Source organism: Chiloscyllium punctatum, chromosome 25, assembly GCF_047496795.1.
Source record: "Chiloscyllium punctatum isolate Juve2018m chromosome 25, sChiPun1.3, whole genome shotgun sequence".
Taxonomy (NCBI): Eukaryota; Metazoa; Chordata; class Chondrichthyes; order Orectolobiformes; family Hemiscylliidae; genus Chiloscyllium; species Chiloscyllium punctatum.
This window is the reverse complement of record NC_092763.1, coordinates 43,747,724-43,774,114: the sequence shown is the minus strand read 5'-3', so window position 1 is coordinate 43,774,114 and position 26,391 is coordinate 43,747,724. Positions and strand designations below refer to the sequence as shown.

At 38.4% G+C, this 26,391-nt stretch overlaps 1 protein-coding gene across 3 annotated transcripts in view; it reads right to left on the bottom strand.

Moving 5' to 3' along the window:
• Positions 1–852: 852 nt before the first annotated feature.
• LOC140495901 (UDP-N-acetylglucosamine--peptide N-acetylglucosaminyltransferase 110 kDa subunit) overlaps positions 853–26,391 on the bottom strand; it is an 83,554-nt gene continuing 58,015 nt past the window's right edge. For all 3 annotated transcript variants that reach the window (XM_072595169.1, XM_072595170.1, XM_072595171.1), the window contains 8 exons: positions 25,462–25,587; positions 18,832–19,002; positions 17,259–17,375; positions 14,298–14,465; positions 13,808–13,960; positions 12,466–12,718; positions 4,310–4,433; positions 853–2,912 (listed from right to left, as the gene is read on the bottom strand). In XM_072595169.1, the coding sequence (XP_072451270.1) occupies positions 2,729–2,912; positions 4,310–4,433; positions 12,466–12,718; positions 13,808–13,960; positions 14,298–14,465; positions 17,259–17,375; positions 18,832–19,002; positions 25,462–25,587 (1,296 nt within the window). In that variant the 3' untranslated portion in view covers positions 853–2,728. The remainder of the gene's footprint in view (positions 2,913–4,309; positions 4,434–12,465; positions 12,719–13,807; positions 13,961–14,297; positions 14,466–17,258; positions 17,376–18,831; positions 19,003–25,461; positions 25,588–26,391) is intronic.

The window sequence follows — 26,391 nt, the reverse complement described above, 5'->3', positions numbered from 1 at the left end:
GCAGATTATGAGGAGAGGTGAACTTTGTAGATTATAACATTAGCTGCAATGTAGATTATAACATTAGTACAGTATATAAAAAAAAGTTCTTTTTAACCTTAAAGACTTGACATGACAGTGGCTTTGTTAATTAACATTCACCAAAGTAACTGACCATATATTAAAGCAACATTATAATTTTGTCGTATGATTATTTTCCTTTCATAAAAATTAGAAATAGAAAGTAGTTAAAAATGATGAAATTAAACATTGTTTTTCTTCCAGTCAGATGCTGAAAAGTTTTCAAACCTGAATGTCAAATATATACAAAAAAAAAGAGTACACATCGGCTCAATCTAAAATTAGCCTTTTGAAAAGAAAATCCTGAAAAAAAATGATAGCATCAGATTTCATATCAGGTAATTTGTTACATTTGCCAAGAGCAAATAATCCAATCCTTTCTGCCTTTTTTCCAAAAAGGTATTTTTCAGTTCAAAAAATTCTTGTCTTCTATTAAATCAAGACATTGGAATAACTCATCAAATCAACTCAAATAATTTATACTGATTACAGGGCTTGCAAAATGTGCCAAATTGGGTGATTAGACTTTTCTTTTACAAGGAAGATGCTAAAAAAAAACACAAGAATAAGCTCATCAGCAACTCAGCTTGTGTAATTTGATGCACAGAGTGGAATACAGAATCTTAAAAACATGTCACCTATGAACCCGACTGTACTGGGAAGAATAGTATGGGAGAACAAAGTAAATATTAAATAAACACATGGAAAAAGGCCCAATTTGTAAATCTGATAGATGTTTGATATGATAAGAGGCCATTTAAACAGCTCAGCACAGAAACACAAGAACACAAGTGGAAGCATCCAGCTGCTTTATAATTGTACACAGATACAATAGATTCTCATTCACATGTATTTACAGCTTCATACTTAAACAGCCTAAAATCCAGATTATGCAAGAAATTGGAGGTCTCAATGTCAATTAGAGGCGTTAAAATAACTGTCACGACAGAGGAAAATAAAGTAAATCTGAGCAAGAGTCACTAATAAAATAATCCACCTCAGATATTACAGTTTACACCATCATACCAAAAGTGAGATTGGTTTCAGAGCACGCTCACCTGCCTCTGTTGCCACCTCTCCCAACATCAGCATAAATCTCAGTACCATCCTTTATTTTAAATAAAATTAATATTTTATTAAACCCAGTGAACATCATGAGCCAGACATTATCCTGTCTTCGAATAAAGGTATTAGAATTTTATCAGAAACCAGATCAAATGATCTGAAAGTAATAAAGTTGAACACTAGATTAAATGATCTGGTTTCGTTTTATGTAAAAACTAAATATATGCACTTTGTTTACAGGAGTTTTAGATAAGTGGGCAAGAAAGGGATAGTTCAATGTAAATATTTACAATCTACCCACCGGGTGCTCCCAGCAAACCAAATGGTATGTTAAGTTGAAGCAATGAGAGTTCAAATTTAAGTGATTCTTGATGCAGACCTGAGAATAACAACTCAAAGCAATTGTTATAGTTCTGAGAAAGTAGCTTGAATGACAAAAGTAAATCGTGCAAAAAACACCCACAAACCTTTTTTGTTTTACATATGCAATTACTGGTGCAAAAAGGGGTTACCACCAAATATCACATGTGGCTAAAAACCACACACGTTGCTAATTCTACATAATAATAACTGATGAGATACTTACCTGGGGGCAAAAAAAAAATCCTTAGCCCTTCACAAAATGATTCTACGAAAATCAAAAGGAGTTCATTTAAGCGAGGAACAGCAACCATGCTTCAGACCTGTTTTGAATTTTCCCGAACTGTTCTGCAATAGGCCAGTCTCCAAAATGTAATTCCAGACCTCACCGACTGTTGGAGCACTGCTATTCTCTAAATTACGTACAATCATGCATCAAAACATATTACATCCCACTCAAGCTTCTGTAGGCCATACAAGGAAATACATTCGAGTACAGATGTACTAGAGCTCGTATCTGATGCACGTGAGCCAACAAAGGACAACTGGTATGTGCACTGTGCTGCATCACTAAGGAACTGGAGCAAATGAGTACAGATGTATACTGGCCATTTGGCATACTCATTTTTCAATGCAGAAAGCAGTTTTCAACAAAAGTACAATAACTTGGTAACTAAAAAGCCTGTCAAGGCAGAGAACACAGACTGAGAAGGAAGTGAGCCTCAATGGTTTATAAAAATAATTTGACAGGGAAACATTAAAAACAGAATAATAACTCTTTAAAGAGTCAGTCTAAAGCCTTCAATGAACCCTTCCAGTGATCCGGCCATCAAACTTTCAAAAGGAAAGTATGCAATTTGAATAGTGAACATACAATAATATCAGATTTTTTTATCTTATAATTACTCGTGAAGTTCTAGCTAAATGGCATCACAAATATTTTCAGATCCATTCTCTTATGAATACAGGTACTCAATCTAAATCAGAGGTTGTGTTACTGCACATGGTGTACTTCATACAACCCATTTTAGCTTGGTTTAACTCCAGTATCAACAATCTTTCAGTAAAAGCGCTTCAACAGCCACTCTGGGCTAATATGAAAATACGTTATTGCCAGCACTTAGGGCTGTTCTTAAAAAAAAATCCAAACAAAAAAAAATTCAGTGCGCGATGGTTCATGGAGCCACGGGTGCAGTTCAGTATACTCATGTCAAAGTCACAATGATCTGGCAATGGAGTAGATTCAAGCAGTTTCATTTGTCTCCATGGCTTTGAGTGGCTTAATCATATGGTCTGGTTTGTTGCCTGCAGCATAGTGCTCCCACATCTGTGTGTAGAGGCGCTCCAGATCCATAGTATACTGTTTGGTGTTGAACAGGGGGCTGCTTACTCTTTGTTTCCACACCTTTCCTCGGATTTTCTTCAGACTGCATAAGAAAACAACAAACACAATGTTAAAACACTATCAAATTTAAATATGCAGAAACAGAGCTCTCTATACTCCAACAATATCAAGCACACTTTTCTGCAAAATGTACCACGCATTTGGTAACTAAATATTCAAAAGATTCATCAACCTGCTATTCTGGTGCTAAGACTCTACGTTAAGACTTCCCAACAGTGCTTGCAAATAAAAAGCCACAATTTATTCTTATTAATTTATTTTTTTGAAATAAGGAAATAGCAGGTTTACTGAATATGTCACATTGTCTTTACAGTTTAAAGCAGGCTGATAGTTACAAGATTAAAGATTTTTGAGAATGCGCTTTTGAGAATGAGAGACAATATTTGCCAACCTTAGTAGAGTACTGACATGTACGATATCTTAATATTTCCTCCTCTTGTAAACAACCAAGGTGAGACTTATAGATTTGTACTCATTAAATATTTTCAAATGCATCAGATCTTCACCTGCTTAGCTATGTACCATCAACAAAGAGGGGTAAAAAAAAATCACTATCCTGAAAGTTTTTTTTTACATTCCAGCTCAAAATCTTAAAACATGCAACTGAAAAAAAAATTCTTTGAAAATTAACAGAGGAGCAACGATTTATCTCCAGTTTATCCCAATTAGCTATACAAGCTCCAGTATGCACTACAGGTTTCAAAACAGACCCCTGTCCTCAGTTAACTAATCAAGTCAACACTGATCCAAGAGGTTCTCTGTGGCAGTGGTAGTATCCCTAGCTCTGGGATTGGGAGACCCAGATTCAAGTCTCATCTGCTACAGAGGTGTGTAATAACATCTCAGAATAGGTCAATTTGGAAAAAAAGGGTTAATTTAAAAAGAAATTGACCCAAGCAACAACACCAAGCTTCTTCCTTTATAAAAGGGAGCACAAGCAGAAAGCACATGAACGTTTCCGATAAACTAAGATATGTAGACTCCTACAATGCTACAACAGAACTGCCGCTTTCCTTGAGACAGGTGGTGCAATCATCCAAGTAAAACAAAGCATCTCCAAAACCAGTCCTTTAATTATCTTACCTTTGAGGTAGGCTACGTCATATTAACATACTGTACATCTTGCATACAGCACAGCAGAAGTATAATCTATAGCATACAATACCAAGCCAAAGTATTTCACTCATTTGGCAATTTTAATAACTTGGTCAACATTCAAATAACCAATTTCTATCTGCCTGTTCCAACCAGTTTCAATAGCTTTCTTTATTGAATTCAGATTTTGTACATTACTCAATGACAAAGAAAATTGATTTTAAAAAAAATCAATATCAAATTGCTGCACTTCTGTATTATATAAACTGACAACTCAAGTCAGTAAAACAGAAAGAGAGAGAGTTGAAAATTATTAGAACGTACTATTCCATATCTGTTCCCAAAAGAACAGCAATATCCTCATACTCTTGTCTGGTCTTTGCAATCAGTTCTGGACATCCCAAACACATTAGCTGTGAAGCTGCAACACGAGATGCAAGTGTTTCACCTGCAACAAGGAAAATAAAACATTTAACATATGGAAGTGCAAATGTAAACCAAACAGATTCATATTACACAAATCAAATCAGGAGTTCCCAAAGTGTGGTTAAGTATAAGGCTTAGAGAGGCAGCAAGCTCTTACGTAGTAATAGAAGTCTTGGAACTTCAACTGACAGTTGTGAGGACCTCTTAAATGGTGGCTTTTATTTTGCTCAGAGGTAGATAAAATGAGAGAGCAAGAAAGGGTGAGAAAAAAGGGAGAAGGAAGGAAAGAAAGAGGGGAACAGAGATTGATCACTGCACACTGGGAGGTCTTTTTCTCTTGTACAGTTGACAAACAAACATCTGAAAAAATCTGAAGTGTTGTTTGACATTGTTTGCACATAAACCCCACCTCCTCCAAACCAAGTGCATCCAGCAATTAAAGCTACAAGTCTAAACTCTTATTATTCAAAGTTTAGTTGATTTAAATCAGTAATCAACAGCTCAATCCAAGAAATCACACCCATTCAAAGTTTTGGTGAATCCTTTGTAATTCAGAATATCCAAACAGTTTCATGCTCCAGTTCCTCATCCTCAAACAAATACTTACTCCCAACATATTTGAATTTTCATGAATGATGCTTAGTGTGCTGGCGATTAATACACTGCATATAAACTTACATGTAAGTACCCTTCATATGGACTGAAAACCATCAAATATTCACAAAAGAATATGGAAAATGCTTCTTTCCAAAAAGGAACAATAACGGAGTTCCAAATAGAATGGAATATAGTGCAGAGAAATGTGGGAATTTTATTGAGGAGTAAGTAGGGAATGTCATATGGTAAGACATTTCAAAAAGCAGAAGAACTTTTCAGGGTCAGAAATCTTAGTTGATTTCTTTAGCCACGCTGCATGTAATGGCCCTGCTCAAGTATCAAGACAGATAATGTCAGAGATTGTCCTGCTTTGTTTCAAGTGAGTTTCACTGATAAAAGAGCAAACCCTACTCTTTTCAAAGTCTGTTACAACAGTACACACACTCTAGAAACTTTCAACTTAAATCACCCATCAAGATGACCTTCAACAGGAAATTCATTACATATTGTCTTATTTATGAAAGTGAACTTCAGAGGTTCCTGCAGTTGCTTCAATGCATAGATTTAAAGTTTCTATCATGTGAATCTCAGTGGAAAACAGAACAATAGTGCAAACTCTCCACCTTGAACCTATTACTCAATGAAAGCATTTGTGGAATTTTTAGAGATGCCTTTGTTCAAGAGATCAGGATGAAGAAATTGGAGTGGAGTTACCGCTGTGGGCGGCACAGTGGTTAGCACTGCTGCCTCGCAGAGCCAGACACCCGGGTTCAATTCCCACCTCAGGCGACTGTGTGGAGTTTGCACATTCCCCCTGTGTCTGCGTGGGTTTCCTCCGGGTGCTCCGGTTTCCTCCCACAGTCCAAAGATGTGCAGGTCAGGTGAATTGGCCACGCTAAATTGCCCGTGTTAGGTGAAGGGGTAAATGTAGGAGAATGGGTCTGAGTGGGCTTGTTGGGCCGAAGGGCCTGTTTCCACACTGTAGGAAACCTAATCTAATCTTAAGAAAAACTGGGGAAAGTAGTCACTTGTGGAAGAAGTCTATTTGAACCCTAATGGTAACCACGTGGAACAAAGTATCTACGAAATAACTGTTGACATACGCAATAAAAGAACAGCACATCAAATCGGATGAATCTGAAGCATAGAAAAGGAGTTCAAAGAATGCCTACAAGATAGCTTATTAGCATTTCTTACATTTTGGAAATGACCAATGAACAGACTGTATGTGATACATGACAAGATAACAATAGTTCATGAGATGACAGTACTCATTAATAACATCCAGGTTAATGCACACATAGGCAACTACAACCATAATGATTAAATTTTACATCCAGTGAGAACAGGAAAACAGTGGGGCTAACATTTGTATTTATTTAGATTGATAATACCTACATGACCGTATGAAACCTGACCTAGATAAAGTGGATTGGTGTTCTAGATTAGGGGATAGATCAATAAACAGAAGTAACCATTTGAGAAGGGAATGATTCAGAATACAGAGCTTGCTGACTATCATGATACCACGGCTTTGATATTTAATGCCATTTCTAAGTTTGGATATTTTCAAAATTGAACTTGAGTTCGGTGTTACATGCACCCTGAAAGGGTCTTAGGTGTAATGTCCTCATCACACCAGAGGGGGAAAAAAGTCCCTGAAGACTAACAGGTTTTTATTTACATTGGAAGATATTTACAAACAAACAATGTAAAGTGGGTCATGAGTCTTTAGGTTAAATCAGAGATAGGGAAAGCACCCATCATTCAAGAAATAAGCTCTGCTAGATTCTTGGTTACAGCTGAATGTGTAATGCTCCTGAGAGAAAGAAGAAGAATTTTTTGCAGCAGTAGCAGGTCCAGAGAGAGTGCAAACCAGGGATTTACCAGGAAGGCAAATTAACCCTTTAATAAAACTTAGTCCATAAACAGGCAGATAGTACGCTGAGCAGGACTGGACACGGAACCGCTGAGTAGATGAAGTAATATACTCAGGCAATTGTTTTACCCAAAGGACTACCAAGGTATTGTCACCCACCAATCCTCTTCCTCCTCTAGCACAAAAAAAGGTTCTGTACACCAATTTGGTAAGTTACTAGTTTTTTTTTCCAAATACTCTTGGGGAATTCAGAATAGTGGGAATGGATGTTAGGGCAGTAGCATACTCCTCCTGTAGAACATGGGAAGTAAGGTTCACCACTAGTGTCCCCCACTGATTTCAGCTGTGGGAAATGCACCAACTCCAGGCCCTTCGGAAACTTAGGGAACTGGAGCTGATGAACTTCGGATCATTTGGGAGGTGGAAGGGGTAACAAGAGGAGTCTCACCTCAGGTACAGAAAAAAGGCAGATGGGTTACAGTTAGGGGACAGAAAGGGAAGAGGCAGACAGTGCAAGGATCCCCTCTGGCCATTTCATGCTCAATAATAAGTATACCGTTTTGGAAGGGGGGGGTGAAGTGACCTACCAGAGGACAGCTATAGTGGCCACAGCGGAGGGTGAGCTTGGCTCGGAGCCTCAGAAGTGGGGTGGAGGGGAGGGAATTCCCAGAAGGTATGTTGCCTCCCAGGTGCCAGGGTCTGATATGAGCAATAGAGTCCATAAGATTTGGAAGGGGGAGAGGAGTCCGCAGCCAGAAGTCATGGTGCACATCAGCACCAATGACATACCTAAAAAGAGGGATGACTATCTTAAAAAAAAAAGTGATTTCAGTCAGTTAGGTTGGAAGCTAAAAAGCAGAACGAGCAGAGTAGTAATCTCAGGATGATGACTGGTACTATGTGCAAGCGAGGCAAGGCTGGTGCCGAGGGGGGGGGGGGGGGTCATGGATCAGGTAGTCTGCTAAAATGAACTGGCTACTTACAGCTCATTTAGTGTTTTCTTTTGATATATCCCTTAACTGTGTCCATTTGTTTGAGTACATAGGGAGTGAAAACCAAAAAGGTGACATGTTTAAGTCATATATATTAGCTTTAGCAGAGCTAAAGTATTATTAACAATTCATTAATTATTGCGTTTAAGCTATAAAAAACTTGGTGTCTGGCACTAGCTATTCAGAAAGTCTGGTTAGGAACAATCAAGGTTAACGTCAAGTGTCATTGAATATTTTCATTTTACAGTACTGCAAGTACAGAGGACAGGGAAGTTGTTTCAACTGAAGTGTCACTGCATAGACAAAGATCAGATTAAGTGCAGATAAGAGGGCAAAGGGAGGGGTGAAGATGGATAGACAGTATTGGAATCATCTTAAAAAAAAGGTAAAATAAAATTCCTGCCAAAGCACCAGATGGAAACACAAAAGAACATGCTTCACCCAATTGAGGCAGGGTCTTACACGTTGATAACTGGAGCTCAATTTAGCAGAAGTTTGGACAGTAGAGTCACAGATGTACAGCATGGAAACACATCCTTTGGTCCAACCTGTCCATACCAAACAGATATCCCAACCCAATCTAGTCCCACCTGCCAGCACCCAGCCCCTATCTCTCCAAACCTTTCCTATGCATATACCCATCCAAATGCCTTTTAAATGTTGCCATTGTACCAGCCTCCACCACTTCCTCTGACAGCTCATTCCACATACGTACCAGTCTCTGCACTAAAAAGTTGCCCCTTATGTCTCTTTTATATCTTTCCCCTCACCCTAAACCTATGCCCTCTAGTTCTGAACTCCCCCAGCCCAGCGAAAAGACTATGACTATTTACCCTATCCATGCTCCTCATAATTTTGTAAACCTCTCTAGATTACAAGAGGTGGGATTAGGATGGGAGATGGGGTCATAGGGAACAGAATGGGACAAACTGACAGTCATCCTAAGTTGTTGGAGCTACTGTTCAACTAAGTGAAGGTAGTGGCATAGCATTAAATGTAGTGATATTACAGAACACCAAGTTAATGTTCTGGGGGTAAGGGTTTATAACCCACCATGGCAACTGGCGAAACTTGAATTTAATGAAAAAAAATCTAGCTTAATAACCACCATATAACCATTGTTGATTGTGGGGGGAAAAAAAACAAACATTAGCTTCATGAAATGTTCTTTACAAAAGGAAATCTGCCACTTTACCTGTGGCCTCCATGTATCTCCAGAACTGCAGCGAGACTTGACTGCCAAAATTGAATGGGTAATAAAAGCTGGCATAGCCAGTAACACACAAACACCATAAATGATTAATAAGCACACGTGGAGAGAGAAGAATGCTTCTTGCTAATATATTATGCAAGAAGAACTATACAGAACTATGGTCTGGGATTGATGGGATGAGTTGATACTGATGGCCAGAGGTTGTGTGCAAGAGACAATGCATGCCACAGAGAATGGATCTCAGGGTATCATGAAGCAGTCCTGCAGTAAGTATCACAGTGAAGCAATCTGGGAAGTGTCCCCTACAATCAGCTCGCAGGAAGCAGCGTGTGAAGTAGTATATAAATTGGGGCACAAGTGAATGAGGCTAAGCAGAGAGTAGCTGGTGCTGAGTTCAACAGTGAAACATATCAGCGTGAAACAATAAAAATGCAACTTGCAGTGTTTCTAAGTTACAAGCAGCCACTTTGATTCAACTGAAAGTTGGGTCACTTCAGTTATGAAGATACATTAGGAGGTTGGATTGTTCTCCTTGGAAAGGAAAAAGGCTAGAGGAGATTTCAAAATCATGACTGAGTAGGGGGCATTGATTTAAAAGTGACATGCAAAAGAAGCACATGGATGGGCGCAACCTCAAGAAGCTGTACACCCATCCAAGACAAAAAGCAGCCTATTGGACTGCTACTAAATTAACTTATGCCAAGAGTTCCAAAGAGACACCACAACCCCGAGAGAAGAAATTGCTCTTCATCTCAGTCTTAAATTAGCATCCGTTTATTCTGAAACTATGCCCACAGGTCGTACATTTGCACAAGAGGAAAAATATCTTCTAAGCACTGACCCTGTCAAGCTCTTTAAGAATCACACCTGTTTCATAAATTTCAGTGGAGCAGAATCTCAATCTGTTTAGCCTATGTTCAGAAGACAATCCCTCCATACTGGGGGATCATCTTAATGAACCTTCTCTGAACTGCCTCCAATGAAGATTATATCTTATGGTATAAGGGAACCAAAGATGCTCACAGTACTCCACGTGGTCTCACAAACATCATGTAGAGTTACAATAAGACTCCCCAACTTCTATAATCCAATTTCGTGGGGCAGCAGGGTGCTGTGGTTAGCACTGCTGCCTCAGCACCAGGGTTCGATTGCACCCTCAGACAACTATGTGGAGTTTGCACATTCCCCCCCATGTCTGTGAGAGCTTCCTCCCACAGTCCAAAGATGTGCAAGTAGATTGGCCAAACTAAATTGCCTTGTCTAGGATTGTGTAGGTTGGGTTGGTTAAGTATGGGAAATTCAGGGTTGTACGGATAGTGGCATGGGACTGATCTGGGTGGGCTACTCAGAGTTGCTGTGGACTCAATGGGCAGAATGGCCTGCTTCCACACTGCAGAGATTCTTTGGTACAAAGGCGCCATTAAAAACCTTCCTGATTACCGGCTGCGTGTCTTAGCTTTCAGTGTCTTGCAAAAAGTACACAAGTCCCTTTCTGTTGCAGCTTTCCTCCATTTAATTAATACCACCCTTTTGGTCTCCCTTTCAAAATGAACAACTTCACATTTTCCCTCATTATACTGTTATGGCTTACTCTTGCTCCAAGTTTCAATGATGCAGTGAAAACAGTTCAAGGTACACTCAAGTCCAGGAGATACCCACAATCCCAAAGCATTTCTAACACAAAGGACAGAACTTCAGTTGAAATCCATTTGATGGAAGTTGGACCTAGAAGTCATTACAGAAGGAGATATGACTGTGAAAATGAGATTTTGTAAACACCTTAACACACAGCAGAAGGGAAATGAAATCAGTAAAAAAAATGAAAGAAAGAGACAACATAGAATTCCCAGAGGGGAGTGTCAAGATAAGCATACCTGGACAAACTTAGAGAACTGCCAGTTAATTAAATGGTATTAAAAAAACAAATACTGTATATGCCATATATTTGGAAACTGAAGCACGATAAAAACTCAGGTGTGGCAGAATTGAAAGAGAAAGACGACTATCGATTTTTCTGTTTTAGGAAGTGATTAGTGGTATGGTTACTTCTATCCTGGTAGAAAGTTCACCTCTAACTTTATTTAGTTTTTATAAAAAGACATTAGTTGAACATGATCCAGATAATTTGTGGTCTTAATTACTTGAACACTTTTCAGGGAAAATACTTGGTGTTTCGCAGTTTTGGAGTTTGTTTTAGAATTAGTGAGTTTTGAGAAGATTTGTAGCTCAGGTTGAGGCTCTAGATGTAAGTTACATCCATCGTTTTAGAAGTCCAGTTCAGGAAGCTTGCTGAAAGGAGTTATTCAGATTAAGTCTAGTTTCTGAAAAACCTTTTTGGCACATCTATTTTGGAACCTAATTGTTCGAAAGAAAAGGATCGGAAGAATACTCAATACTTTGTTTCCTCCAAAGCTGCATTTTGGTGACAACTGTCTATACCTGCCATCTAAACATTCAACACCTTATTCTTTTTTGCCTTCAAAAAAGAAATATTTATAACACAAAAGATTTTGTTTCTCCTCCCAAAGTGAACTCTAGAAAGAAATCCAGTTTTTTCCTTCACTCTGAGCATATTTGTGTGCTTTTCCATCACCATTCAATAAGTTTTACTTCATAATAAATAAATAAATAACTTTATGTTTAAGAAACAAAATTTATGAATCCTTTTATTTTATATCTAAGATCAAAAAAGCACATATATTGGCCATATCTCTATGCTTTTCTAAGCGGAGTAAAACAATTAGATTTTTGTTGTGACCTATCAAAAGACACTCCTCTTAGCCCAGTCAAAGAACTTTGGTGATATTATGTGCAAACCAACCATCTTTGGGGCACATAGCCCACATAACTGACATAACACAAGCAATGAGATGAGTGTCCCACAGAGACACACTAAGTAGCTATCCCTTTAGCTATTCAGGCAAAATATGATCAAACCAAACCAGCCTATAAATGTAAATCTCAAAGCAGCACCCAACATTATATGGGCAATGTCTTGCCAATCAAAATGAACTTGCCTGACTGAAAAGCTGAAACTGTCAGTCATCATCTAACTCAGATGTTTTTATGGCAATGCTTACCAATCAGAACTCACTTGATCAATGAAAAATCTCCTCTGAAATTATGTGATTTTTCCCTTTACATTAGTATTTCTTACAAAATGAGAAAGCTTCAAAAAGCCTTTTTACAGCAATAATAAAATCAACAGCATTCAACTGAGTAAAATAATCACCTGAAAAAATTAACAAGTGTATTTTATCAATAGTAATAAAGGAATCACAAGTATCTTATTTAAGCTCAAAAGCTCCTTTAGTAACATTATGAGTGCCAACTTATAGTTCTTAGAAAAATTCTGACCCACCATTACACATACCTGGCATTGTCACCATTGGCGTCCCTGCCCAGAGTACATCCATTCCTGTTGTGTGTCCATTACAGAGTGGAGTGTCTAAACAGACATCAGCCATCTGTCCCCGCCTCACATGCTCCTCCTTTGGGGCAACAGGTGAAAAAATAATACGGTTGGCAGATAGTCCCATGCTCTGGGCATACTGCTGAATATTGGGTTCTCCTACAGCAGGGAATCGAAGTAGCCACAACACACTATTAGAAACTCGCTTGAGGATCTGCAAGAAAGTACACAAGTATACTTAGTCAACAGCTAATGTCACTATTAGCACTTGCACTTCACAATTTCCTTCACACTAGTGACGTTTTGCAAAGATTTGGACTTTAAAGAAAAACAACAGATCATTAACCACTTTATCCAGTATTATAAATTTCACCAATCTCCCATGGAATTTCTCATAAGTTGGATAATGCACAACTTTGCTGTTATTGAACAATGTTTAAACTCGCCTGCAAAATTACAATCTGTTGCATTAAGCATAAAATTACAACCAAATTAATATTTGGTAAAGGAAGTTTGATAATGAGAGAATGATCTCTGAACCAGAAATTTATCAGCAGAGAAAATATAAACATTATTTTCAATATTTAAATTGAGAGAATCTGGCACAAATTTTGAGCAGAGCCCTCAATGAAACTCTGTATCTGTATTTGCATTGAACAGTGATAAAAAGGGGGGAAAAGGCTGGGCAAAACTTTTTGGTGGGAGGCTGGAACTTAATGCCTGAAAGGTGTTTGAGTTAAAAACTCAATACATTTATTCAGTCCTTGGGTGTTCACTAATTTGACAGTAAAAAGTCAAGAAACTACAAATGTAATGTTAGTAAATACTAGAGATTTTACAGAACCAATAATGATATATGATAATGATAAATGATGGTGCACGATGTCAACTCACAATGAAATGGAAACATTTAGTTTCAAAAGTATGGACAGAATAAGGAGATACCTTCTAAAATAATTCACTAAGGGATTATCAACAGTGTAGTTAGCACAATGATCTTCTAAACAGCACAGTGCCACTTCATTTGCTTAGACAATGTGAAACATCAGGATCTTACCTAAAACTGAACAATGCATATGTGAATGTGCAGTTGCTCGCTGTTCTCCATTCCAGAAATATCCTGACCTTATTTACCTTTCTGGGGTGACAATTTCATTGTCATCTTCTGTGGTACTTAATCTAGGATTTGCAATCCTTTCCCTACCCTTTAAATGATCATTTCTAATCACAAAATAATCAGTTTGAATAAAAGCTAAGAAACTACTCATTCACATTTTCACTGAACATTAAGAATGATACTTACACTGGCCCACATTTGTAGAGTATTTGGATCAATCTTATACAGCTGGTTAAAATTACAATAAACGATAGAATCTTCTGGTAATCCATATTGTGACCGTGTTGTAACAATGATTGTACGTGGTACCTCCTCGCCAGTTGCTGCTTTGTTGTTGATCTGATGGCAGATTGAATGTGTATTGATTAATTTTTATATAAAGTACAATGATAGTTTTACCAAGAATACAGCCTGTAGACATAGATAGTAATCCAAAATAAACACCTCACATCACTCTCCACATTCAAAATCAGTAATTGTTCACCAAGGACAACAATCCATTTATGGCCATCAAACCCACCTGAACTTTAAACCTTCTTTCCAACATACAAGTCTAGTTTACATGATAAATGAACTCATGATTTAGAAACAATACTTCAGAGTTGGATCGACTTTTCTCCAGGCACAGAACCTCTAACTTCCCACCCACATCAAGTTCAATCATGCTCTCACTTACTTGTGTCGTTGCCAGACCATTACTGACTGTGAAATTGTTGATTGTGACCTGGATTTGCCCTTGGTTGATCATATTGATAATGGCTTCAGCTGCAGCATTCATTGGGACAACAGGCATTGAAAGTGCAGAGTTTGTATCAGAGTTGTCTCCACCATCAGGACACTTCAGCTGCAAATTGCACACGCAATGTATGAAAAATTCAGCACAATAGCATTTACTACTTCTGACTAATCTAATGTCTCAAAAGTATTACAACCGATGAAAATGTACTGCACAGTTCTGGATGCCACACTTATCAATAGCCAAACTGCACATCAACAATTAAAAAGTTGTGTTTCAAAAGAAATTATTCAAATTGCAACCTAAAGAAATTATGTTTCAGCTAATGCTATGAATAGATGTTCCTGCTATCAATGTGACTGACAAGAACCAAGAGTGTGTGACTTACAGTTTTCAGTCAAAGACAACTATAAAATTGGCCACTGATTTGCGATGCCATCTGTTATCCTGTATGTGTGCTAAATTTCTGCATTTTCTACTTGCTACAGAGGCGAAAATATGCAAAAACTATACCAATTCTTAATCCTGACATAACTAAGTGGTCGAAATGTCCTCAATTTGAAGCCCCGGGACTATCCCTTTTACAAGGGAGCAAACCTCAAAAACAAAGTCGATCTTTATTAAAGCAAAAAATATTGTGGCAACAACCTAAGTTTATAACAAAAAATTAACATTTATTTTCCTTTTGACGACAGGTTACTGCTCATGAAGGGATATTTAAAGGTCTGGCAAGATTATGGAACATGAGGTTATGATTTTATGCACCCTGGTCCAGGTTCCACAACACACCACATACAACACAAGGCCACGGGCAAAGGTTCTTTCCTTGTGAGTTACAAAAGTCCAAACATAAGTCAGTTCGCAGGAAATTAGCTTTGAGCAAAATTTTCATTCCGGAGGTGAATTGTGCAGCCTCCAACCAATGGTAATAATCAATTTAGATATATGCTAGAGAAAATGTTTTTGAAAACTAATGGTACTAAAATAGGCAACACAATCTACAGGAAATATTTAGATGGACAAAATGGGTAAAAACTGGATGATGTAATTGAATGCCAGTAAAAGGGAGATTAAAGGAAGTAGTTTCAATAAACGAAAGTCTGTGATGTGAACGATAGAGAATACTGCAATTACTTGTGTAAATGGCTGTTTAAAAACTGCTTAAGTGCTCTGCTTAGCGTATATGATCTAAATGTAATGATGCTCAATGAATTTATAAATAAATACAGTGAGAATATACAGAGTTTTGGATTTTTTTTAAGTGCATATAAAGGCAAAAAATGACAAAAGTAGATTCACAAGGAGGCTGTCTAGTATGAAGGGACTTTAAGATAGCTTTGCAAATTTGGCAGTTTCTTTAGATCAGACAGCCTTATGGGATGATTAATGGAGGTCTTTAAAGATAGCACAGACAAATAGATAGAAACTTACAGTACTCACTGGCTTATGGTCTACAATGAGGGGCATGAATAAGATAAATTTAGGATAAAGTATACAGAGGATTTGAGAAGCCATGGAATTGTTGTAATCAAACTACAGAACATGGCAACATTTACAGGAGTTAGAAAGGTGTACAAGCATTCTAGAATATTAGAACAAGATAAGAAGATGGGATTTAGATTAAGTGTTTAGAATCTACACTGATCAGAATCTACACTGATCTTCAAATGCAACTCCACTTTCACAACCTGTGCCAAATTCTCATTCACTAAGTGCTCTGCTCATCCAATTTAAAAGCACAATTGCACTGTATGCTGTCCAATTACGCAGTGGAGTATTTCGTTCCTTTCTGCAATCTCATTTTTAAAAACCCTCTTGCTCTCAGCTCTTAAAAATAAGATATGTCCAACAAGTGGATAACCAAACAAGGCACATCAATGCTTTTCATTTGCTTTTGGTGGAACTACTCATCTTGCACTATAAATACTATTAGCTTGCCAAATGAACACTGAAAATGGCCAGAGATAACATCATACAAACCAAAGGCTGTTTTTGAGTTGAAACAAAAGGGGTCACCCATCTAAATACGCAGCAAGCTTTTACTTAAAAAAAATTCTTTTTAACATAATGGTGTCCACACAAGGAAAATAATAACGAGACATCCCTTAACAGTAAATTGTAAGTTACATGACCCGTTGCTAATATTATGAGTAAGTGCCATTGCCAATAATAATGATTAGATGGTTACAAAAGTAGTTGACAGACCAAATTTGAAACAAAGCATCAGGAAGCAGCACGGTGGTTACCACTGCTACCTCATTGCACCAGGGACCTGGGTTCAATTCCAGCCTTGGGCGACCGCCTATGTGAAGTTTGCACATTCACCCTGTGAATGCATGGGTTTCCTCCAGGTACTCCGGTTTCCTCCCACAATCCAAAGATGAGCAAGTTAGGTGAATTGTGCTAATTTAACCCAGTGGTCAGGGGAGAGGGAGGAGGAGGGAGGAGGGAGGAGAAAGAGAGGAAAGAGAAGGGGAAATGGGTCTAGGTGGATTACTCTTTGGAGGGGCAGTGTGGTTTTGTTGGGCCAAAAAGGGTCTAATTTCCACACTGTAGGGATTCTATTGTAAGAAAAAAAGAGAGTTCTGTGCCACCACTTCATTACCTCCTCATGAATGTAAAAGTGAAATACAAATTTAAAAAAAAACTTAAATAAATTTTAATATTTTACCAAAACCCTAAAATGACAACAGTAGCCTCAAAATGCACTTATTAGAAGAAACTGATCCATTTACAGTTTAGAAACCAGCATGAATGTTAAGCAGTTCTCTACATCATAAAAGGATACTGCCCAGCTAGTAATGGCACCAAACCTGCTACCACAAATGTTGAACTTGGCTTTGTACATATAATTGTCTTAAGTAACAGTTGCATCTATACATGGTGGCTTTTCCTCATTACCTTCACTACTTTGACGTCAGGCAGACTGTCTAGGAATGCTTTCAGATCAATACCATTCAGAACAATTCTATTATCGTAAATGTGTCCATTGGACTTGAAGTCAATCACAGCCTTTTTCTAAAAAGAGAAAAGCAACCTTAATTTACAAAAGCATCAGACCTGCAAATATCCCTCCCATAAATTTTCAGAAGTGCATGTACTTCTCAAAAGGGCAAGGTTATTCATTAAATAAGCATCACGAACAACTTCCCAAACAGAAACAACATATCCCTTCACCTAACAGCAGACAATATCTTAAGATATTAATTGGTAGAACTGCAGAAAGAATGTATGCGAGGAGACAGTGAAATTAAATGGATATTCTTAAATGGATATGTGCTGCATAATCTTGTAGGTGTTTGTTGCATATGCTCCTACCGCTTAAAAGAAAAGCAACTACAGATCCAAGTATGGTTTGCATCACAGCATTAGAAGTTTAGCTGATAGTTAATTTAAATATACCACTGTTTTCTGAACTTATCAACTTTCTCTTAACAATGGGCTGTTAAAACGTGTGTAACAGATTTTTTTTGTGTTTCAATTGCTTAACTGAAACGAAAGAGACTTAAAATTTTCAAAGACACCATACGTTTCACATTTATTTGGCATCAGGAAGACAATTAAGTCAAGCAACAGCAATATAGCAGAAGGGCAGTGAAATAACTCTACAGGCCCTGTCACCAACTCACCTATTTTCACATGAATAGTCCTTGGCTGTAGTACTGCCTCAGAGTCAGGCACAAGAGTATCAGTGTCTCTGACATTCATCTTTTTAATATGTCAGCCAAGGCTCCCTGTTTGGACCAGATTAATAGTCCTCATCAGGGAACTTATTCTAGGAGGTCCATGGGGCTGATCTCATTACAATGGCAACAAACTGAACTGGCAAAGTCACCATGACAGTTGGAATGAAAGATTCCAAAATCATCACCATGGACAAATGGAACACTAAACAGAACACCTATAGCCCTTCCTTCTGTTATCTCCATTCAAAGTGTCCAGGATCTGCGAGAGAAGTGCATTCCAGGAATAATTAAGAAACTCGACTCATGGAACCTGCACTAACACTTCAGACTGATAAACATCCCATTAATGAATGTTATTCACTTGTGCAGCAATTTTGTATAGTGCCTTTATTTCCCTGTATTTTTAACTGCAGGCTGAAATGAGAAAAGAACATTTAAAAATCAAAGATTATTCCATGTTCTTAAAATAAGTAAGCTGACAGTGTTTAAAAGGTACTGTTTTCACAGCTGGTCATTTGAGGAGCTAAAGCATGATTGTAGACAATGGGATCCAAATAGACATGTACAATGTGAGTGGTGGTTGGCAACACACAACTAATTGATAACTGTCCACCAGCAAAGCAATTGTGTGAACAGCTGTGACCAAGGGATAGTCCCCACTCAGCTACTTTTACAACTACAAAAATGAAGAAAACACCAGAAGAGATCATATGCTTAACTCCTCAACCATGAGGCTCCAAGGACACCATATAATGGTCAGGCACAGAAAAACCAATTCAACACATTACCTTTAAATGTGGGAACATGTTGGCATGATCTCCAATAAAGAAGGTATTGGGCATGTAGGCCAGCTTTTCCGAATATTGCTCTGCCAGGTCAAGCGGTGAAGTTTCCTTGTCAGTTATAATGTAATCCATAAATGGAGCTCCACTTGTTCCAGGATAACCTAGCCACATTGCCTAGGAAGTAAAGCTGTACATGAGCTTAACATTAAGACTTCCACACAAGGACACAAATCAGTACAGTATGTTCAAAATTTTATTCAGAGTACCAAAGTAGCAAATAGAATACTCAGCAACTACTAACAAACTGCTGTGCCACACATATAATTAAGTGAACAGGCGTGAGATATAGCAATGCCTTCACCAGATGATAAACATATTAAATCGAAAGACAAAACACTCCAATGTGCACCATGAACTTTTATTTAAACACATTAAAATGTTTATCAGGGTTTAACAGGCAAGTAATTTAATAGTAGTGCATAAATATTAGGGTTCAAAAGAAAACACTTGGGCAGAGAGGTCACTTTCAATAAGCATCTTAAGAGGAGCAAGTAGAGGGAGAGTATTTAGGGACAAGTTCTGGACCCAGCCAATGGTGGAGCAATGAAAATCTGAAGATGTGAGGGGAAACAACAGGTGGGGGGGAAAAAAAAGAGAAGAAAACTTGTACAGTTGGAGATATGGATCCCATCACAAGGGATTAGGTAGTGGCAACGAGGAGGAGGAATTGAAGACAACAGATAAGAACATTAAAGCTGAAACATCAAAAGGACTAGGAGCCAAATGAAGGGTCAACAAGCAAAAAAGTTATTAGTGAAAGGAACTTGGCATAAGTTAGAAATTGGGTAGCAGAATTTATGACATCAAGTTAGGGAGAATTGAACATAGTGGTGGTAAGGTATTGGACAGGAGGGCATTTAAATACTCATGTCTAGTGAGTAACAAAGTTATCAACAAAGGTGAATTAGAATCAATGTTATGAAGGAGCCACATGATAGTATGGGATGTATGGTCAGAAATCCAATACAGCCCCATGACTGTGAGCAGTTTGATATGCTTGTAAACTATTTGGGCGGCACGGTGGCACAGTGGTTAGCACTGCTGCCTCACAGCACCAGAGATCCGGGTTCAATTCCCACCTCAGGTGACTGACTGTGTGGAGTTTGCACATTCTCCCTGTGTCTGCGTTGGGTTTCCTCCGGGTGCTCCGGTTTCCTCCCACAGACCAAAAACGTACAGGTTAGGTGAATTGGCCATGCTAAATTGCCCATAGTATTAGGCGAAGGGAGAAATGTAGGGGAATGGGTCTGGGTGGGTCGGTGTGGACTTGTTGGGCCAAAGGGCCTGTTTCCACACTGTAAGTAATCTAATCTAATCTATTGCCAAGCAGAATTGAACTACTATTCAGGAGCAATTTGTGATGGTGATCCAAGGACACAAACAAGGATGAGCTACAGCTTTTGGCTCATCAAGCCTAGTCTGTCAAATAAGATCACAGAGGATCAGACTGTGGCCTTAACTCTACACTCAGACTTTGAATATATTCAATGATGTAGCCTCCACTGTTCTTTGCCAAAACGATATGCAGAATAAAATAATCTTCACAGTCATAAACAAGAGGTATCCAATTCTAAAACGGTGCCCTCCAGTTGTAGACTGCCTCAAAAGAGTCGACATCCTTTTAACATTTAAAAAGTTATAACCCCTCAAAACTTTTAGTGTTTCTCTAAGATTCTCTCTCATTTTTGCAAACTCACATGGACATGCCCAACCTGTTCAAATTTTCCTCAGGTCAATCCTTACCCCAGTAAGCAATTTACAGGATATTCCATGAACTGCCTCCAATCAAAGTACATGTTTTAAACAGTGAAGTACAAATATGTAGTACCCATGGTACAATCTTACTAACACCTTGTACAGTCCTGACAAGATTTGCCTACTTTGAAGTTTCATTTTGCCTGCAAAAAGGCCAACACTGCACTTGCTTCCCTATTTACTGTTTGAATCTTTCAGCACGAAGACCAGTCATGTCAGATTCAAAACATTACAGAGCAACCTCCATTATTCAAACTGGACTGGCAGGGAGTATTTTGTTTGGATAACAGACAGCATTTTTATGGGAGCTTGAGATGCTGCCCGGATAATCTGAAATTTGGATAACTGATGGTTGGATAATCAAGGTTGTTCTGTAATTGCTTTTCTCTCTCTCTCCACAGACTCTGGTAGATTGCTGAGTTTTTAAAGAGTCAGAATCATACAGCACGGAAACAGACCCTTGGGTCCAACCAAACCATAATAATCCCCATCTAAGTACCAGGCCTGCGCTTGGCCACATCCCTCCAAACATTTATGTACTTAGCTAAAATCTCTTAAAAGGTTTAACTGTATTCACATCTACCATTTCCTCTGGAAGTTCACTCCACACACAAAAATCAGTTTATTATTCCATAAACATCTAGAAGATCACCTCTCAAACGCCTACACTCCACAATAGGTCACTGCCTATCCAGCCTCTTCACATTAACTCAAGCACTCCATTCTCAACACCACCATGGTAAATCTCTTCTGAACGTTCTCCAACTTAATAACATACTTCATTTAACATGGAGGCCAGAACTGAACAGTGCTCCAGAAGAGGCCTCACCAATGTCCTGTACAACTCCAACATAAGTTTCTTCATTTTCATCTTTGTCCCAGATCACCATATCCCATTATTCTACAGTCTCTTCATTTAAAAGACAATTCTGTTTTTCTATTCTCCCTTCCAAAGTGGATAGGCAAACTGCCAAACCTTTGCCAAGTCTCAATTTATAATCCAATCATCCATAGACTGTTAATGTTATGCTTAAAATTTACTTTCGCTTTGGTTAGTAAGCAAATTTGGGTCAATTCAAGCTGGTCTCTTCATCAAAGTAATTTTAGTAGATCGCAAATAGCTGAAGCCCCAGCAGTGATCCCTGTAGAAATTCATGAGACAGTTGCCAACTTCAAAATAAACCACTAGTCCCAGCAATTCTGCTCCACCAATTTGATAATCCTCAACCCCACTTTCTTGCCTTTTCCTGATAACATTCAATTCCCTTACAGATTAAAACACTCAGCTTTGAAGAAACCTAAAGGATTCACTACAGAGTCTTCTGTGGCAAAAATATTTCAGAGATTCACCATCCACACAAGCCACTTATCTACATGTACCTAACAAGCCCTATTAAAAAAATTCACATTTCAATAAAGTCACATCTCTTTTTTTTAAAAACCACATGACTACAGATCCAACCTGCTCCTTCATACCCAGGATCAGCCTAGTGAACCTTCTCTGGACTGACTCCAATGTCAGTCCAGCTAATTTTTCATTAGCCGGCATCTATGGGACCAGAAAATGGACCAGTTGATCAAATATCCCCATTGATCAAAGCGCCACGTAATCAATGAAAAAAAAACTAAGTAATAGAAATGCAATGCAGGGGTACATACACACAGCATTAATCAGAATTAGGTAACTTTGCATTAAATTTTTAAAAAAAACTTACCAACAGACAGCCTTCACACAAATCCTCAACTGACTACTCAGACATGATACAGTAAACTTCCAGTATTTCAGGTATATAAACCAGCCAAAAAAAAAATCCAGAATGCCAGTTCTTAAGGTACTAATTAAAACCAAGTTTGCTGTACATCTTTCCATACACAGGGGTCCAAATGGTTCACGCTATCCCAAGTATAGTTCAACAAGAAACCTGTACACTTGAACAAGGCTTCCTATTTTGATATTCCATGCCCATTTCCTTCTCCATTTCAAGTTGAGCTTGAATGCTAACAGATTTCTAAATCCTTGTGTTGCAGTTTTCAGTCTATTCTTTCCACTAAACTGCAGGTCATACTTTCTCACATGACACTGCATTTGCCAAGTTTTCACACACACCTTTCAAAAAACAACTAAATATCCCTCTGCAGACTGTCATCCTCAACATTTGCATTCTCACCTACTTTTGCATCATCAGAAAACTTGGTAAGAATGCATTCACTCCCATCATCGAAGACATGAGTATACATTATAAATAATGGACTCCAGCACTGATCTCTGCGCACTCCACAAGTTACATCCTGAAAATGCTCTTTGCCAACTTTTTCTTCATTTATTCAGTCAATTGTCTATACACACTAATATACTACACAAACACCATGGGTACTTTAGCCTTGTGATGGGCGTCTTAGCAAATGCGTGTTGGAAATCATTTATCCAGCTTGTACCTCCTCAAAAGAACAAAAAAAATGTGCCAGCCTTGCTGACTCCAATTTTGTTTTTAAAACCTGTGCACCCAGCATCTCTGAAGCTACTTCTTTTCATATCTTAGGATATATCCAATCAAGTCTAAAGATCTTATCAATCGTTAGCCCCAATACATAACCCAGTATTTTTGCCTACTGTCCTCCGTTTTACCACTACTATTTGCCCCATTATACTTTTATTCTTTCAAATTGACACCACTCTCCAACTTCATTGGTTAGCCATGGTTGGTTTATTCTAATTTCTCACTAAAATTTATCTTTGTCGTGAGCTATGAACTTCAGGAAAGTATCTGCCATTGACCCTCAACAGTCTATTCTGCTAAATTACTTTTGTCTACTCCAGCCAACTCTACTATGGGACACAAGGCTCAAAGCTAGAAAAGAGAACTCACCCCCTTAATTATACTGTCCCCTAGCCATACAACATCCCCATTTCTTCACTCCCACTTGAATGGCTCCCTCACTGTGCTTTGGTCAGATCACTCAGCCTCCTTGTAGCCCCAATTCTCATTCTAGTATTTGCAAGAAAATCATAATTATTGGGAAATTGCAGGGCTGAGACTCCTGGAACTCTATCCTGATGTCTACGTAAAAGCTGAGAGGCACTGCATGCAAACTTTGGAGACAAGAGCCCAATAACAGAGGTGGGCTCTTCCTTCTCTTTTCCATACTATACCGGTGCAGCCTACACACTGGAAATGAGCAGAATGCTAATCCGCTTCATACAAGGTCACCCCTCAGTATCCAACACTCCAGGGAAAATAGTCTTCTCCTTATAGCTCAAGCCCTCTAACCCTGGCAACATTCTTGTAAATTCTTTTCTGAACCCTTTGAACATCAGGTTGAAAACACCATGTTATAGTCCAATAGGTTACAGCCTGGTGGCATGAGATTTTTAAACTTTGTCTACCCCAGTCCATCACTGGCACCAACCTCATTTACAGTGACAATGCAGTTCAAAAAAATCCCTCACTTATACTGTTGAGTTACTTTTTTAGCTTCATTTCCTGCTACACTAATCAACATCTCCTCTAGACAACACATTTTGGGTGTTTGATTGATAACTGCCATGGTCAGGTTTTTATCCTTCTAACTTGCTATTTTAAATTTACTTAAAAGGCCATTAGTTCTAGGTCTGAATCAAACTTTTACCTCTTAAAATTCAACTTGGAAAGTAGTTACTAGTTGAATTCCCACTTTGAACCAAATTCACATAACTCACTCAATCTTGTCCCAAAGTGAAGTTTCCATTCATACAAATCATGTCCTTTACTATCCAACTCTGCTCCCACACAGTTAAATCCTCCAGTAATAACATTCACAATACCATGAGTTCTTGTCTTGCATGTTTACCATTTGCATGGTACATTACTGAATGCCTTTTGGGATTTCAAACAAGACTAGCGCCCCTTTTGCTTTTGTCACATCTGAAAAAACTCAATTCATCAAAATATAATCTCTTTTATAAAATTAAGAGCCAATATGCTTTTATGTTACTACTACTTTTAATAAAATGACTCCATGAGAAGACAATGGCTTCAGCCTCCCTAGTACTTGTTGGAATAAACTTCTGCTCATCCAACAACATAAAAAATCGGTCAAATTAGAGACAGCACAAGGGTCCAAACATGGCGGTGAAACTACGACAAGCATGATTTGTTTTTTTTAAATGTTATGGTGGATTAAATAGAGCAGGAATAGGGATGAAAAGAAGGAATAATATCAGAGGAGAAGATGAACAAACTCAGCAGTTTTGGGAAAGAAATCTAGGAGATAGGATTAGATTGAAGCAGACGCTTAAAAGGAAACATAGTTGGTTCTGCTAGAACTTCTGTTCTTCAACGCAAATTGGCTTTAAAGCAATTGAAGAATTTAGACTTGTTTGTAGAACACAAACTTTCCTTACACATATTGGCTATAACGCAATTCCAGCCCCATTACACCATTTTCTTAATACAATAGTTCTGTTCTCATGCGATCCTGCATTTTTATATCAGAGCTGACGAAAACAGTAAATATGGGAACGAGGAAGTTTAGCAGCAGGAAAAGCTAGGTAACGTGGAGACAATATTTCAGATAAACATATCTATGCATCTTAAGACTTCAAGAAATGATATTCAGCAGATTGCAGCTGAGGTAAGGAGGGAAAGATCAATTTTTAAGTAGAGACAGACAATCAGTTCAAGAGATCAGTCAGGGCTGAAGTACATCAGAGTAAACAATAGAGTAGGAAGAAAACATTCAAGGATAAAATATTGCATTGTTTACATTGTACTTTGCAGAATGTTAGTCAAAGGAAATCAAAGTTGTTACATCAAACAAATGACTTTAATGGTTACAGACCTGTATAGGAGCTGGACGAAGAGCAAACAGTTCATTACGTGCTCCTTTTGTGTATCCATTCATATTAACAAGAATGTGAATTCCATCCTGATGAATACGATCAGCAGCTTTGCCATTGCATGGGATCTGCACAAAAGATGCAACAAGGAATTTTATTATCTGCATTTAGAGGATAATAGAACGCCACAAGGATCGGTGCTGAGATCTCTACTTTTTGTCATTTACATAAATGATTTGTATGCGAGCAGGAGAGGTAGAGTTAGTAAATTTGCAGATGACACCAAAATTGGAGGTGTAGTGGACAGCGAAGGTTACCTCAGATTACAACAGGATCTGGATTAGATGGGCCAATGGGCTGAGAAGTGGCAGATGGAGTTTAATTCAGATAAATGCGAGGTACTTAATTTCGGGAAAGCAAACCATAGGACTTATACACTTAATGGTCAGGCCCTTGGGAGTGCTGCTGAACAAAGGGACCTTGGAGTGCAGGTTCATAGCTCCTTGAAAGTGGAGTCACAGATAGATAGCATAGTGAAGGCGGCATTTGGTAGGCTTTCCTTTATTGTCACAGTATTGAGTACAGGAGTTAGGAGGTCATGTTGCGGCTGTACAGGACATTGGTCAGGCCACTATTGGAATATTGCATGCAATTCTGGTCTCCTTCCTATCGGAAAGATGTTCTGAAGCTTGAAAGGGTTCAGAAAAGATTTCCAAGGATTTTGCAAGGATGTTGCCAGGGTTGGAGGATTTGAGCTAGAGGGAGAGGCTGAACAGGCTGGGGTTGTTTTCCCTGGAGCGTCGGAGGCTGAGGGGTGACCTTATAGAACTCTACAAAATCATGAGGAGCATGGATAGGGTAAATAGACAAAGTCTTTTCCCTGAGGTCAGGGAATCCAGAACTAGAGGGCACAGGTTTAGGCTAAGAGGGGA